The sequence below is a fragment of the Malaya genurostris genome, chromosome 3, assembly GCF_030247185.1.
Source record: "Malaya genurostris strain Urasoe2022 chromosome 3, Malgen_1.1, whole genome shotgun sequence".
Taxonomy (NCBI): domain Eukaryota; kingdom Metazoa; phylum Arthropoda; class Insecta; order Diptera; family Culicidae; genus Malaya; species Malaya genurostris.
In genome coordinates, this window is record NC_080572.1 from 245,071,910 (window position 1) to 245,089,206 (window position 17,297).

Genomic DNA, 17,297 nt, shown 5'->3' on the forward strand with positions numbered 1-17,297 from the left:
TAGACAAGATTCAAACTTTCGTTACACACAACGTAGTATCCATAATTCAATTTGAACTGCTTTTCATTAATGGGAAACGAAAAGAAACCTTAGTAAACTTCTAAATTTAATGAAGAAAAATACAATCATACAATGATAATAATTATGACGTAACTGATTGAAATCACGACGGCATCGTGCTGAGCTGGTGTTTCCTCGTCCACCCCTGCAACGACGATTTTCATTCAATTTTGCACCCCTCAAACCAGTTGTTGTTCAACAAAGTCAAAATGAGTCTAAGCGGTCATAATCGATTTTTGAACACCGACGCACACAGACACACATCGAGGGAGTTGGCACTTCATTCAACAGGATCGGACCCTTGGTTGCTTCCGCTCGCAGTCTCAACGGGGCGGCAACTTCAATTGCAACTTTGTTTACATCTGTCACATTTTGTCGTTTCGTCAATCATAAATCATGTAGCGTTTTATTTTTTTTCGTCTTCCACCCGAGGAGTTATGATTGAATTTGGCAGACTAATTTTCTATTTTCATATCAACTTGACTCGGTGATTTGATTGCATTAGCGTGCCCCCATTGTTAAGTTTGCAAAACAGGAAAATGAAGAGACCAAATCGAGTTTGAAACTTTTTCGGTCTAATTGCGAAACATAAACCGTTGAGGATTATGCGTGACAACTCCCCGGCGAATCGTGGCCCAATCGTGGATAGCAAAATATTGATTTTCGTGGCAGAAGGTGGTAAAGGTCACACGGAATCGAGTTCAAATTTCGTTGGGAGGGGGCCTGGCGCAAGGGAGGAGAAGGAGGAGGAGGTCTATCGGGGTGTAACGAACTTCAATCACGGTGATATATGTTGCATATTGATTTCACGTCAATATTGATTCCCATGTTCTTTCCACGGCTGATTGGTTGAACACAAAGAGAGTGCAGAGGGTACCGAATTGCAAATCGGTTTGCTCACTTGCAAAATTGGAATGCACCGAGTGCACGCAATGGGCTGCATAGTATAATCGATGAATTGGATTTCGGAATTCTAGTTCAATAACGAGTGGCACAGTAGTTACATTTCAATTCTTCTTCACGTGAAAATAAACTGCATAGTGATGCGTCTTTGGCGTCGTTGGTTACATAATATTGATTTAAACCCAAATCCTTTGTTTTAAAATGTTTCTGCATGGCAATGTTCGTTTGTTGATTTGATTGCAAAATCAAATCATCCGATTAACAGTCGTCTCGTGGAACCGAATTTTGTCCCAGTGACAATTTAAAGTTTCTTTTTTTTCTCTAAAGTCATTTACCTACTGCAACACCAGGCAGAATCGCTGAAAGGTTCGGCGGCAAAACATTGATTCGAGCGCCGACCGGTTGACTGACTCGGTGACAAATGGGATCAGAACATGCAAAAATATGACAACTGGTTGGCCAAATCAGCCAACGTAAAGCCGTTAGCTGGTTTAGTGAAATAAACAAATACTTTATGCACGGGACACGAAAAATGACTTTCCGTGCAGGCCGACACTTTGGCCGCTATCGGTGTCAGTCGCTGTCTTTCGATACCGATTCCAGTCGGGTCCTCGGAAAGTGCGAGAAAACTGCACGGTGCCGTTCACGCTAACGAGAAAGTTGACACCTGCAAAATGGTATTAAACCTGTCAAATCAGTGGCGGAAAACGAATTGCTCAATCTGTACGCAAACTGTGCAACAAAGTGTTACACATTAAGTGTTGCTCAAATGTTTTCCCACTCAGTTGATGGGATTGGATCGGAACCGAAGGGAAAACATTGCCTCTAATCGGAGATTGTCCCCAATTTGCCGTTGGCTAATTGGTCTCCTTCGATAGAATAAACCAAGTTACGGCGCGTTTCGATCGCGTGCGTGATTGATAATAGCATTTCCGCACGGCCCCCGGTTCGCCCTGCCGCCGCACGACGCGGGTTTTTCGTTCAGCCCAAGTAAGGGTGTTTTCGTCGAAGGAGAACGACTTTTAGCTTAATCCGCTTTGGGAAGACGGTAGACGAGTCAGATTTGTTCCCACATTGAGAGATACCTAAGTCTGCCTTTTTACTGTTCCTTCCTCCACTTGACAGGACAGGACAGGATGGAATAGGACGGCTGTAGATGCTGTTGTGGAGCATCCCGACCGATTCCGAACGGCATTAAATTGAGCTGAAGCGACGGGAAAGTCTGTCTATCGAATGGTGGATTACAATTAACCGAGTTGTCACTGTCATGTGCACAAATGGTTGCGTTTCGATTGCAGTCTCGAGTGGTCGCTCTGATTCGATGAATGCGCTTTGATACCACGATAGCGGGTTTTTGGAAGAATTTTGGATTGCTGAAAATCTAGGTGATCACCGTCAATAAGAAACGACAGCTTGAGCTATGTGACAGTGGATTCGATTAAACTATTAATTATGTTTCAACTGGAAAACATAAAAAATTTACGAAGCAACTACACATAAAAAAATTTGAGTTTTACAGGTGACCTAAGCTCGCATACGATGTAATTCATAAAGACCTAATTTGTCAAATGACGGAAAATTTTATTTGTTATAACTGAATATTATATTAGCATGAATTTTACTGGTTTCGACTATAACTTGCATTCTGCTGGCAAGTGCAACGGTAAACAGATGTGTGCTGCCGTGGCTCAGTCGATTAAAGGACGTACTTTGTGATCCAATGATTCTCGGTTCAAGTCGCGCGGCGGTCGCAATCAGTATTATTTTGTAAAATCACAGCATTTTTTCGAAATATGTACTTTGTGCATTTGGTTCACTACAATCGTCTGAACATTAATAGGTACAGGGCTAATGGTTTAGTATGCACATAACTTCGCGAATCCTTACGGAAAAATCTGTTCAAATTCACCTAGTGAAGCAATGATGCTGTTAATGAAAACAATATAATTTCTTTTTTGGAAATGTTTGTTCACTACTTTCGGTGCTTCCAGAATCGAAATGTGAGAATCGACATAAACGAAGCCTCTGCAATTTAATGAAAGTTTGAAATTATCCGGTAATGTCGTATCTGCACAGCAAAAATTTCTGAAATTTACGTCAAATGACTAAATTTTACATAAACGACTTATTGCGAATGCCATGAACTTTAAGATTCTAGCGCTACAATTTTTGACAGAAACAAAAAGGATAACTCATAAGGCGCGTTTGCCTTTCTCGTATTTTTAAAGCTCATAGCTCAGTGATCTGTGAACAGATTTATATAATCTAACTACCAATAGAATCGAAATTTTTCAACTTAAACCTGTATAGCAAAAGCATTGAAGTATTTCAATAGTACACTATTGAAAAACCTGTATCATTTGACCCAAGTCATCACCAGCCAATCAGAACGCGAGGAAGAAAACAAAATATCTGCTGCTGTACAACAAATCGTTCGAGAAAAATGTTCCGAACAGTGTTTCATATCGTAGTGAGTTCCACAATTTGGTCCTTCTGAAAGGCAGAAATGAATCCCGTACAGCATCCTGATAGTTTCTTTCAATGAAATGCAATTCCGAAAGTAAATAATCGGAATTGAAATTCTGTATGCTGCTATTTTTATAGCCGTTAGGACCGCCCATTAGTGAAAAAACTACAGACGAAATCGCGTAAAAAGAACCTCTTAACAAAAATTGGATCAGTTTGGATTCTATCGCCACTGCGAGCAGATGTATTTTGTGTCGTTTGCAAAGCTAGTTTCGCTTCCGACAAGAGCGATTACGTCACAGCTGCCAGTCATTTGCATTGGTGAAAAAGCAACGGTGGAGAGCATTACACAAACTCAGCCTAAAAGTTTTCTAAAGAACTGTTAGGATTTGTTGTTCGCAAATCGAAAGGAAATATCCTCAGTTTAGTGCAAATCTAGAACAGTTTGGTTAGATTTGTGCACTTTTCGCTGTGTGAAATTCACAGTAATCGAGATCAAGTGAAGCCTTCTTTGTTTTTGCGAAAAATGTGAAAAAGGGAAATGCTTGCATAATTCATACAATTGATCAACTAATTGATATTGGGGAGTGTTAAGGAACATGTCACTTGTTTTCGTATTCACGACATCCAGTTATGTCTCTGACACTACCCACCCGCCTTTTTTCGCAGGAGTATTATATCTACACAGATATAAATATTTTGAGAATTTATATTTATTTTCGTGCACATATTTGAAGCAAACAATTAAACATAAAGTTACTTTATAATTCTTTATGTTTCAATGTAATTTAATCGCAAAACGAAGCGTTAAATGAAAGATACAGTCTGTCTATTCCATGTTACTATTGATTTATAAGTCGTGTAACGTTCATTATTTCTTTCTGTGTATGTGTAAAATCACCAGCGAATATGAAGCATTCCTGCCGCGCGAATAAGCCGGTCTCAGGAGACATAAATTCACTCGATATTTTATAGGTGCGTGAAAAATTCAAGAGCAGCCAAAAAGACTTCAGAAGACCTTTCTTTAAATCTAAGTTAACCTGTATCGGTTCAACCATGTGTGAGCAGTGTTGCCAAGCTTGCTCGTATTGTGTAGATAATTGTCGCTCGCCATCAATACATCTAATACCGTTTTCGTTTATTGATCAGAGCAGCCCGAGAATTGACCCAGAGTCGCCCAAACAACTTGTGATATGTTTGTTTTAGCAACCTGGGGTCGCTCTAGTTCGGACTACAATCGCGTACACTCGAAAAAAAATTGAATTTTACAGGTGACTTAATCCCTCATACGATGTAATTCATAAAGACCTAATTTGTCAAATGACGGAAGATTTCATTTGTAATGACTTAATGTTAGACGAGCTTGAATTTTACTGGTTTCGACTGTAACTTGCGTTCTGCTAGCAGGTGCGACTGTATGAATTTAAATGCACCTTTTACCAGCCAAGCAGATGCATGCTTCTGTGGCTCAGTCGATTAACAGGCGTACTTGCGATCCAATGATTATCGGTTCAAGTCTCTGCGGTTGCTATTAGTTTTTTTTATTTCAATGAATTTCATGTCATGGGAGTCTTAGACACAATATTGAATGTTCTTCGACGTAAATTTGCGTGAATTGCGACGCTCCATTCATGTGCATCTAATAAGATGTAAAATCACAGGGTTTTTTAAATGTGTAGTTTCGCTCTGAAAATTTTCTCGGGTCGCACCTCGCATCCATGCGAGTTTGTTTATTTTTTCTTTTTTTATGAGTTATTGTTTAGGGCGCGTACCACGTGTTCGTTTTACTCGGAGTCAGAGTAGCCCGCGTGTAGGTTCAAAAACGAAAACGATATAAGACTCCCGTGTGAGTGTGCTTTCCTTCCTTTTCTTGGTTATTTCCATCCTTTATTTTGTTATCGCAGTGCTCTTCTGTGAGTGACGAGGAAACACCGAGCACTCCTATCGTGCATATTCCACCGCTCATTCTTTCGTTGGCCAACTCGTAGGCGTGCACACTTTTACTGAAGCTGTTCTTCAAAAATACTTGCACTCTTGCTCCCACTCATAATTTTGCTCTTACTCGTACTCTTATACCGTTTTTTCTATGCGCGGAGGATCAATATGCAATCTGATCAAGCTCAATCATGCTGTGATTAGAAGCAATTATGACAATAAAAAAACCAATAATTTATTGAAAGATGGCTTTTTGGTCAAGCGTTGCTTTACAAAATATTTATTTTGCGTTAAAGGCATGCTTTATGCAGCAGTCTTAAAAATATCCACACTTAATTTCAAACACAGAAGTAACAGGAGCGCAGTACTCGGCTAGAGAGAACACAAACAAGCTTTCAAACCAGCCTGGTGGCAAGAATAGAGCGTCCTACCAAGTGCTATTGTAGCCAACATTTCGGACGTTCGGCGAGCGATAAGACATAATCTGAAATAGAGCGAGCTGACTCGCAGCAGTAACTGTTTTCTCCTGTTGACTTTCACTCATCGTACTCAAAATAAAACACCACTCATGTTTAAAATGCACCTTTTTGTGAGTGACTCATAAGCGTGCACGGAGGAGTGCGAGTAAGATAGAATACGCCTCGCACTCGCTCGAGAATGTGTTGCATGCAATGGGTTCTCGCTCTATTAGTAACACTGTGTGTGAGAAATCAATGCTTTCGGAACTGGAAATTGAGCACCAGGATTAGTGGTTGTGTTTGGCCATCAACTAACAAGTGCTGCAAACTAGGAGTAAACTCGCGAAAATACGCTCATTAAGGTGAAATGTACACACCAAACAAATTTTAATAATACAGGTGACTTAATTCCTCATACGATGTAATTCATAAAGACCTAATTCGTCAAATAACGGAAAATTTCATTTGTATTGACTTAATGTTAGATTAGCTTGAATTTTACTGGTTTCGACTGAAACTTGCGTTATGCTAGCTGGTGCGACTGTATGAATTTAAATGCACCTTTTACCAACCAAGCAGATGTATGCTTCTGTGGCTCAGTCGATTAACAGACGTACTTGCGATCCAATGATTCTCGGTTCAAGTCGCGGCGGTTGCTATCAGTATTCTTTTTTTACTTCAACGAATTTCATGTCATGGAATTTTAGACACAATATTAAATGTTCTTCCACGTGAATTTGCGTGAACTGCGACGCTCCATTTATGTGCATCTAATAAGATGTAAAATCACAGGGATTGTTTTAAGTGTGTAGTCTCAAAAAAGGCACTCAAAATTTTTTCCGCTTGAGTTGACCAAATCGTCGCACAAAGCATAACAAGAAAAACCGACACATAGAAACCAGGAATATTTTCACTGATTGAGCGCAGTGGGCTTACCACTCGTTTTGTTGGTTTGTAAAAAAAGACTCATTGGTTCGTAATAGATTTTTGAATCCTTCACACTTTGAATATATCCTAATTCAATCGTCTAATCGGCTGCAAAGGTTAATCGCCATTAAAGAAAGACAATTTATGCTCGTGGTTTTTATGCAGCATTAAATAAGCGGTAAAAGAAAATTCGCTTAGGAAAATTTTTCATAAAAATCATCACAACATGTTACCGACATGGGACATGTTACCGTATGTTCAAGCTCCGACATGGAAGTAGAATCGTAGCACTAGCCATGCTAAGAATCGGTATGAAATCTGTTGAAATAGATCAAATATAATACAATACTTTTGTCGTGAATACGACTTACTTTACTATGGGGTGCCTTTTCAAAATTAGCCATATGGAAGAATGGGCAGAACTTAATCGTGAATATCTCGACTTGTATTAATGGTAGCAACATAATTCTTTCACCATTTCATCAAAAATATGATCAGGAATTTAGGATAATATTTTGAACAGTGTGAGATAACCACAAACAACTCAAAAATTAAGTTTTCTCAAAATTTCAAAATAATGTGGAAAACTCTTTACTTTCGCTTGGGTTTTTCGCGCAAGGACGACGATTTTGAGGTAGACAGGCACATATCTTCAACTGAATGCGTATAAAAGGGGAACCGTGGTGAAAATCGATCATTTCTTTCCGTGCGTTCGATGGAAGCAGACGTCGTGGGAGTTAAACCTTCAACCAGCAGCGACGGAGAGAGCGCCTTCTGCGTGGTTAAAACCTCAAACGCTCAGGTAGCAGCTTTCATTCGCTTGCTGGCCATCAAGGCGAGAAGACTGCTATCGCGGGAGTCAAACCAGCAGCGACGGAGAGAGCACCTGCCATCATTTGGTTTTCGGTAGTCGTAACGAGAAGTTCAATTTTCAGATTTTAGTTCCGCAATAAAGGTTTAGAATTCAGAGCCTGCGTGCTGAAACTGGATTCTGGAACTGTATTCCGGAACTAATTTGAGTTTCGAAATTGCAATTCTAGAATTGAAACTGGATTCTGAGTCTGTTATTGGTTCTAAATTTAGTTCTTGAACTCAGGATCCAGTTCTTTATTCCATTTATTCTTCAAATCGTCACCATTTTTTTATTATAAAGAACTATACTCCTTATTTTATAACATTTAATTGCGTTTCAGAATTTTGAATGTAACTAATCTGTAATTTAGTCTAGGCGCATCGTTTAAATTTCTAGTAATGAAAGAGGGGAAAGTTGCACAATTCAAACAATCGATGAACTACCAATTCGAATTCGGAAGCATAAATAAAGCGTGTCATATTCGTATTCACGACATCCAGTTATGTCTCTGACATTACACACCCGTACTTTTTCTATTTCTGGGTAAATTCATTATGCATTCAAACACAATTCGAAAATATGATTTCACGTTTTATAAATGTATAAAATTCAAGATTTATGATTTTATGGCTGGAATTCCAACGCACAAAAAAACGATACCGTCTGGGACTTCAACCTAGAATCCTTAGATAAAAAAACACATCCGTTAATCGACTGTGCCACAGATGTGCATATCTGCTAGAGCGGTAAAATATACATATTCATTGGTGAAGTTGCACTTGCTAGCCGATTGCACCCCTGTCAAATTCTTACACCTTCAACAACAAATCATTTGAGATGCCAAAACCTGTCGTTTCAAAAATTAAGCTTTGTGTGCATGTGGAATTAAAGGAATTAAATCATCTATAAAATCAAGATTTTTTTACTGTGTAGTGTTAAATAGGAAATCATCATTCGAGTCATGTCTTTTTCTTCGAACAGTATGTATCAGAACTAATAAAAGTCATTCAGGGGTTGATCAAATTTTGTACTAGAGCACATTGCTGTTTCTAATATGTTGACGTTTCGTCCTTGACTCATCAGGGCATAGCAGAACTGTCGAGTTTGGCATAAGGCAGTTCAATTTGAATTGCTATGCATTTGATGAGTCAAATACGAAACGCTCTCAAATTTAGAAAACGAGTTCCATGACCAGTGATCGACAAAAGCGGAACAGTAGGTTCAAATTTGAGTTCTCACTTTCATTTACTCTTTCAGACATTTTCGGTTTTCAGCGTGTAAGGTGCAGTATCGATGTTAAAGCGAGCATCGAAAATGACACAAACGAAACACAATGATTTTAACCTGTTGGTGCTTTATCATATTTTAGTCACTGTTTATAGCCAAACTTGACAGATTTCCTTTATATTTGAGAAATTATGAAAATCGAAATTCGACTGATTCTTCCTGCAAACATAATTTTGATTTCATTTTGTCATAGAGATATGAGTGATGTTGGCATTGAGACTCTCTTTTGTTGCAATGAGAGCGAGGAAAATTATTCGTTTATCTTCATTTGCTTTGGATGCGATCATTCATGCATGAGACAGTAAAAAACGAATATTAGGCTGTTGGATTGGATTCTCTCACTGATAATAGGTAACAATTGTAAGCTCTGGTGTGTACGTTAAGATATCGATTATAATCAGGACAGTTTTGTTACAGGTTCCCCCGGTGTTGACGGTTTTATGGCACTGGTTTCACTCATCAGTAATATTGAAAGGATCGTGGCATTAGTCATGCAAAGACTCTGTACTCTAAGAATTTGATATGAGATTTGTTCAAATAATAGTGACAAATTCCTGAATGGCATTTATTATTTATGATCAAAACATCACCTCAATTCATGAGAATCGCCTTCTATGTCATCTGCAAACAGATGTAGAAACGATTTGGTTTAATTTGTTTTAGACGTGAAGCCGTCTTCAGCTAGGTTAAAGTTTCTCATAAATCCTACAAAAAAAATGACAAAAGGAAAAGAGCTGTCGAATGCAACAGTAAAATGGAATATTTAAGAAAATGTTACAGCAGAGTTCAGATCAGCTCACGTAACAATTCATATCCAGGATAATCTTTTTTGTTAATTACATGACTCTGCAATGAAATACACGTAATGAACAGTGTAATAGAATAGAGGAATTAGTGTCTGAACTGCATTGAGCCCAAGCACAACTAAACATGCTCATGTTCTTCTGTTTGATTAGACTGTTTTTTCATGTTTCAATAGAAGGTAAACCACCCTAAATTGATAAAATAATTTCCCCGAAGAGGGAAAGTTATGTGTTCGAATCTGCAGGAACTTTTTCATAAAGGTTTTTTTTATACTGTTTCATTTGGCAGTCTTCACACTAGATGATGATAAAAAACTTGAAAGCTATAGAAGTCAAAGTATATGTATGATGCTGAATATTTGATTAAAAAATCCGAAAGCGACAGGTGACCAGTGATTGGGAGCGGAGAACCCTCCGAAGATCAGCTCTTCTACAACATTGAACATTGATTTAGTGGTTCTTGAAAGGACCGAGTATTTTTGGATATTGTTTTTATAGACTTGTTGTTAATGGTGTTTTTTTTTGTAGTGCCAAGATCACAGATCTTTCGCAGATTCATATTACAAATTCTACCCGTAAATGTGACTGTTCCTGACGGATAAAAATTAGAAAAAATATAACATCAGGCTACATGTTCTAGAACTAATACTAGAACAAATCCATCCATTAAACGTAAACATTCTATAAACTTATTTGTTTATGGCTGTTGTGGAAAATAAAGCAAACTTCTTGTTCAGTTTCGAATGAACCAATTTTCCAACTTTATCTAAAATATTGTCATTTACTGTTGACTCTAAAATGTCCAAAACCTGCTTAACTTTTCTATACAACGAAAGAAATCCACAAATAATTTACATGAAAAAAATCTTGTTTTAATCGAAATAACACGGTAGGGCTTCACAGGTCCGGAGCCACCCTACCGCTACGGTTGTGTATCAAAGGGTAACCGAACCACATTCCTCGCTCCCTTCAGCGAACATTTGTACCAACTTTGATAATTGTATTCATATGATGGTAAATTGAAAACTCAATTACGACAATCTCGCAACCCTCGTTGGAGCTGCCGAACTAGCAAGTAGTAGTAGGGTGGCTTAAAACTAGCAAAGTTTATTATTCTTTTCAAAGTATTTCAATGCAAGTTCAAAGCCATACTGTTTAATCTAAATAAAAGTTTTTGTCTTAATGCTGTAATGCTCATCAACTTGTATTAAAACAGATTTATTATAGAAAATTTAAACCTCATTCCCGTGCCACCCTAGCACACAACGAGCGTTGCGGCGCATGAAGGAACAACACTCGTGGAAAACTCCTCCGTCACTTGCAGCGAGATCCGACAACGCAGCGTTGAGTAAATCACCCCGGTAGGGTGGGACGGTGTGTCGGCCGGGCTTTATATGAACTGTGAGTGACTGTTATTAAGTGTGGTCTGAAGAGGATAATTTACCCTCTTTGCAGTGTGCTTGATCTGCACAGCCTCTAGCCGTACTGGGGGCCTGAGCAGTCGGCGAAGGGTGCGTGGAACAAGATAAACAAACCATCAAAAAGGGAGGCGTTTTGTCATCATCATCATCATCATCATCATCATCAGCATCGTTCCCATCCTCGGGCTTGCTGTGCATTGGGTTTCGTGCCGGGAACCAGAACACGAGCATCACGGGGTCTGTGCTTGTCTAATGTGATTTTCTATGCGGATTTGTATTTTGTTGACGATGTGAAGACTATAATTACAATTAATTTCGATTTAAATTATCTCTGACCGGCCTATTCCAGATGACAGGAAACCAGTGTGATCGGCGTTGATTGAACTCCTGGCTAGGCTGTGTGTGTTGTGTAGTGTGTGGTGTGTTTGTATTGAGATCTGGATGCAAGCGAACCGGCTGAGAGCACCTCATTCGGATCACGATGGTGCAATCACTGTCGGAACGATATCATCATCCTCAAGAGAAACAAAATGGATCCGCCATAAATCAACATTTACGTTTGGAAATTTCCAGCGGAATTGACGTTTATTAGAATTCAGTCGAATTGATATTATATTCCCTGGATTACTCGTTTCATGTTGCCCGAAGAAACAATTCCCTCTGCATGCGATGTCGACTACCTCTGCATGGAGGTAAAATCAAGTATGTAAATCTAAACAAACTATATTCACTCATGAAACGGTACACAATGCGCTCGTTTATCCTTTTGCCACCATATAAATAACCAAACATTTGTTAGCAAATGGAAAAAAAATGCCATTACACATTTTGTGCTGCTCAGGTGAGGACTTTGTCAAGCACTCCAGACCAAGCCACATATGGTAGATTTTTTTTCCCTCCCCTTGAGTTCAAGGTACCGCTCGCTTCAATCCGCGCTTCGAATTGGGAAAATCAATATGTAGAATGACACACCGTTTCGGTGCCTGAATGGTGAAAATCTTTACTCACTTGAACGCGGACCTCCGGTAGATTCACCTTCATCGCCAGTTCTTCCCGCGAATACACATCCGGATAGTGGGATTTCTCGAAGGCTCGTTCCAGTTCGTGCAGCTGGTAGGTGGTGAAGGTGGTCCGGTTTCGTCGGTGTTTCTTTTTCGAGCAGCCGTCTTCGCCACCTAGAAATAGGGCAGATAAAAGGGTGCTTGATTATTTAGGATTTTGAAGGTTCATTTTAAAATTGCTCAAAGTCATTTGTCACTATATTTGACATACTGAAGCAAACCATATCTTATAGAAGTGTGCTTGAAAGGGTCATTCACATCAAAACAAAAACATGCAAAAAACGGAATCTAAAGCAATATTTTGGTGTTTTAATAGTATCTATTTATTTGATAGAAAACAATTAACGAAATGAACAGTCTAAAAAGTGGCTGGATCAGAAACGACTTTTTTTCAATTTGATCGAAACTTTGCACACGCTTTTAGAATGGCAAAGCATTTGTTTTTCATAAAAAGGCGTATGTATTCATGCTTGCTCTTATTTCAAATCATGATCACTCGGGAACTGTAACACATGGATCAATAAGTCCCGAGACTAACAATGGAAACAACATATTTTTTGCAATTTTTTTTTATTCATCAACATAACCACCTTTTAGGGTGATACAATGGTTCCAACGTTTTTCCAATTTTTCAATACCATGTTTATAAAAAAAATTATCTTTCGTTTCAAAATAAGCTTCAGTTTTAGCGATGACCTCCTCATTTGAGCCAAATCTTTTTCCCTGGAACATTTTTTTAAGATCAGCAAAGAGCCAGTAGTCACTGGGGGCTAAATCTGGCGAGTATGGGGGGTTGGGAAGCAGATCAAAGCCCAATTAGTTCTATTTCGCCATTGTTTTCATCGACTTGTGGCAGGGTGACTCGTTGCTGTTTTTGTTCCATCGAAAGCAATCGCGGCACCCACTTGGAAAAAACCTTTTTCATGCTCAATTTTTCATGAAGGATAGTAAATACACTTCCATGTGATATCTGTGTCATCTCTGCAATCTCACGGAGTTTTACTTTACGATCTTTCATTATAATTTTTGTTACTTCACTCACATTTTCCGGTGTAACGGCTTCCACAGGTCTACCCGAGCGTTCCGCGTCATTTGTGTCGGTACGACCACGTTTAAACTCGGCGAACCTCCGACAAATCGTTGCTTTTGATGGACAAGAGTCCGGATAACATTTTTCAATCCATTGTTTCACTTGCACGGTGTTTTTACCCATTAAAAAAACAATGTTTTATCAAAACACGAAACTCGAATTTTTCCATTTTTTAAACAAACTACAAAACGACTTTACTTCAACCTCGATAACTCAGCTGTTTCTGGTCGGATCGACTTAAAATTTTGACCCGTTTCAAGCAAAGGTTAGTACACTAGAAAGACGTGGTTACTGGTTTACTACGAGCGCCATCTCTGCTTTAGTCTCGGGACTTATTGATCCATGTGTTACATTAATCAGAAATCGTGTCCAAGAAAAGTTGTGAGAAATCAATCTGGCACTCATAAAAAATATACACTGTAAATATAGAATGAATACTCAAAAATTAGAAAACCAACCGAATTAAAAAAACGACTCTTTAATATTTGTTTTAAATAATTTTACTTTAAAACTCAACTTTACTTGGTGCAAATTTGGCTAGTGTGAATTGAAAAATGACGGAGTACCAACGAAAACAATACACCTACATTCGAAAAACTCCATGTTTTAGATACGAAATAGAATATTATTCTACAGATCAGAAGAAACAAAGTGGCTCATAACGACTCCTCTTCGGCAGCCATTTTCGAGATAGTTAGACATGGAAGTCAAAAAACTAGGGTTTTGTTTGATTTGTGGCTTTTGCACAAGTCATACGGTGCTTTACAAGAAAATAAATTCCATTTAATTCCACAATATTAAAACATTTTTTACTATTTCGTCTTTGACAGGTGAACGAAAAATAAATAAAACTTCTAGGGTACCCCAAAAGAGTAGAATGTGGTTTTTCCAAAGTGTTTTAATTCTTGTTCCTATCCGCAATGTACCACAGTATTGTTCAATTTAACAGAACATGTAATCAGAGAACTGAAAACTCATATAGAAAGGCTATGCAATCACTGTGAAAACCGACTTTTTAACCTAGGCCCGGAGGGCCGAATGTCATATACCATTCGACTCAGCTCGACGAACTGAACAAATGTCTGTGTATGTGTGTCCGTCCGTCCGTGTGTAACAAAAATATCCACTCTCTTTTCTCGCAGACGGCTGAACCGATTTTCACAAGCTAAGATTCAAATAAAAGGTCTCATGGTCCCATGGCCTGCTATTGAATTTCATTCCGATCCGATTTCCGGTTTCGCAGATATAGGATGATATTTACCAAAAAATGGAAAAAATATGCACTCACTTTTTACCTTTTTTTATATATATAAAAAATAGGTATAGAATTCGCTCAAACTATCGAAAAAATTTCCGAGGCCCGGAGGGCCGAATGTCACATACCAATCGATTCAGCTCGACGAACTGAGCAAATGTCCGTGTGTGTGTGTGTGTGTGTGTGTGTGTGTGTGTGTGTGTGTGTGTGTGTTTGTATGTGTGCTGTCAACTAAGAGGTCGAGATCTCAGAGATGGCTGGACCGATTTTGATCAAACTAGTCGCAAATAAAAAGGTCTCCCCGTCACCCAAAACGCTATTGAATGGTTTTGAGATCGGATGTTTACTTTTTGAGTTATACGAAGTAATATGTCAAAATTTTCAGTTTTTTGACAGTATCTGTCACAATTGACCTTGAAAACAGAATATGTTTTCAGACTTAGATTCTGCACGGTAATAGCTATCCAACAAGCCATAGATTGTCCGTCCATTTTTAACGGAGATATCGATATTTTTGTGTAAGCGACTTTTCCCCTTATTCCAGTAGTAGGAATTTTGAGCGCATATGATAATTCAATGCTTGGAAGCAAAGTGAAACACGATTTTTTATATTGTTACATACGATTGTTTCTAAGTACAACTGAGACTGTGTACAACATTCTTTTTCATGCCAGTTTGCCTCGTACCGATTTTAGCACGGTTCGTTTTTGGCAACATAATCGTTCGAATACGACATATGTAAATCAGATGATTGTCAAGATTGCAGCATTTTCGAGTTAAAAACAATTGCATAATTATATTGATTTAAACTACTGACAGTAATGAATGCTGGAAGAACATAACACCCATATACCATTCGAATAAGTTCGTCGAGATCAGCAAACGCTTGTAATTCCACTCAATTTTCTCGGAGATGACTCAACCATTTTCTACAAACTCAGATTCATACGAGAAGTGCTTCCAAACAATGTTCCTGAATTACGTCTGGATCCGACTTCTGGTTCCTGAGCTGCAGGATGATATGTCAAACGAAATTAAAATAGTGTAACTCATTTTTCTCATAGATGGCTGAACCGATCTAAGATTCAAATGAAATCTAAGAACCATCTAAGATTCAAATAAAAGGTCTTAAGATTCTATAAAACATCTTGCTTTTCAGTCAGTCTGCACTGATTATCGAACATTTTGAATCAAATGTAAACTAAACAACTCCTCAGGTGAATTTAACTGACTTCGGCTACACTGATTTTGAATTCCGGTTCCAGTATCAAATCGTTTTCTCAAAAAATTGAATTTCAAAAACAAAAATTGAAATTAAAGGATTTATGGTCCCATGCAAAATTAATGAATTTTATCCGATTCTGGAATTACAGGGTGATGAGTTTTTAAAATTCAAGCCGATATAGAAGATGACAATTCTAAAAAGCTTCAAAGTTGGACTGAAAACTATTGCAATTTCGTCATATTTTTTTTTGCTGTACGAATCGTTTTAGGTTATGCTGGTTCCTGAATACCGGCTCTGGAAGTACCGTAAATAACCGTAAACTCTAAACTGAAACTTTCTTCGACATCTCATGGAATAATCAATCGATTGTCACACGTTTAGATACAAACTCGATCCGATTTGCAGCTTCGACATTACAGGGTATTGAGTGATTAAAATCACAAAATGCCGCTTAAAACGACGATCGTTAAAAAAATATCATGAGAACTAAAACACCGAAGAACATTCATTCAAAAAACTCATGCGGATTGATAAAAAAAGTTATCAAACACGTTTTTCTAAACGGAATTACCTGCTACAAAATAATCGAGTGTATAGGATTTACACAAAACAGTTGATTCATTATATCAAATCATTTTAAATCACCAAACAAAGATCAACAAATTTCATGCGCTTCCTGGTTGTTTATTATTTCCACTTTATTATTTATCGTGAAAATTTTGTTAAAATGTTATATTGGTTAATCTGGGCAGCCGGCCACCGAGAAAAATTTATAATTTGTCAAACAAACAAGTATCTATGTTATCTCTTTTATTAACATTTATATATTAATGGTTTATTGCAATAGTTCATTTTTATCATTCAATTTATAATCGTGAAATAATAGCAATAACATGGTAAAATACCAAATATAACTTTTCTCAGAAGCTAGCCGGAAATTGATAAGTCGTATGAAATTGAATGAAGAGATAGTTTTGTAATATAGAGTAATCAGATGTGAAACGTTAAAAAAATCTGATAACTGAAGGAAAAAGAAACTCCTGCAATTGTCGCCTTTTACGACATGGAAGCAGGAACCCAGTGGATCTATTCTTGGTTTATTTTTTTACCGCCGGATTCCACACGGCATCTAGGCTGGTCCTGCCCGGAGAAAGATAATAGGTACTATCAATCTCCTCGTGGACCCCAGCCCCTATTTTGATAATTTAGGGGTTTTTGGCTAAATAAGACATTTTTGTGGTGCCCATTACTCATTTTAACATTTCTTTGTGTTTTGTCTTAGATTCGTCAGTGCAGAGCAGTACAAATTTAGCTACTTAATGCAAAACTCGACAGTTGAACCGCTAAGCAGACGTAATGTTAACGCTATTCGCGATTGTTATATGTCAAAAGTGGCATTGATTATAGCTATCATAAAACATCACAAAACTCTTTCACATTATAATTGAAACTGAAAGATAATCGAGTTGTTAATTAAGTAGTTTGCAACATATCGATGATCGCCATTTCAAAATATTGGACGTATATATGGTCAGATGTAAATAACTAAATGT

At 38.0% G+C, this 17,297-nt stretch overlaps 1 protein-coding gene across 3 annotated transcripts in view; it reads right to left on the minus strand.

Moving 5' to 3' along the window:
- The window catches only part of LOC131435718 (retinal homeobox protein Rx), a 126,054-nt gene that overhangs the window by 78,556 nt on the left and 30,201 nt on the right, over positions 1–17,297 (minus strand). For all 3 annotated transcript variants that reach the window (XM_058603875.1, XM_058603874.1, XM_058603876.1), the window contains exon 4: positions 12,122–12,288. In XM_058603875.1, the coding sequence (XP_058459858.1) occupies positions 12,122–12,288 (167 nt within the window). The remainder of the gene's footprint in view (positions 1–12,121; positions 12,289–17,297) is intronic.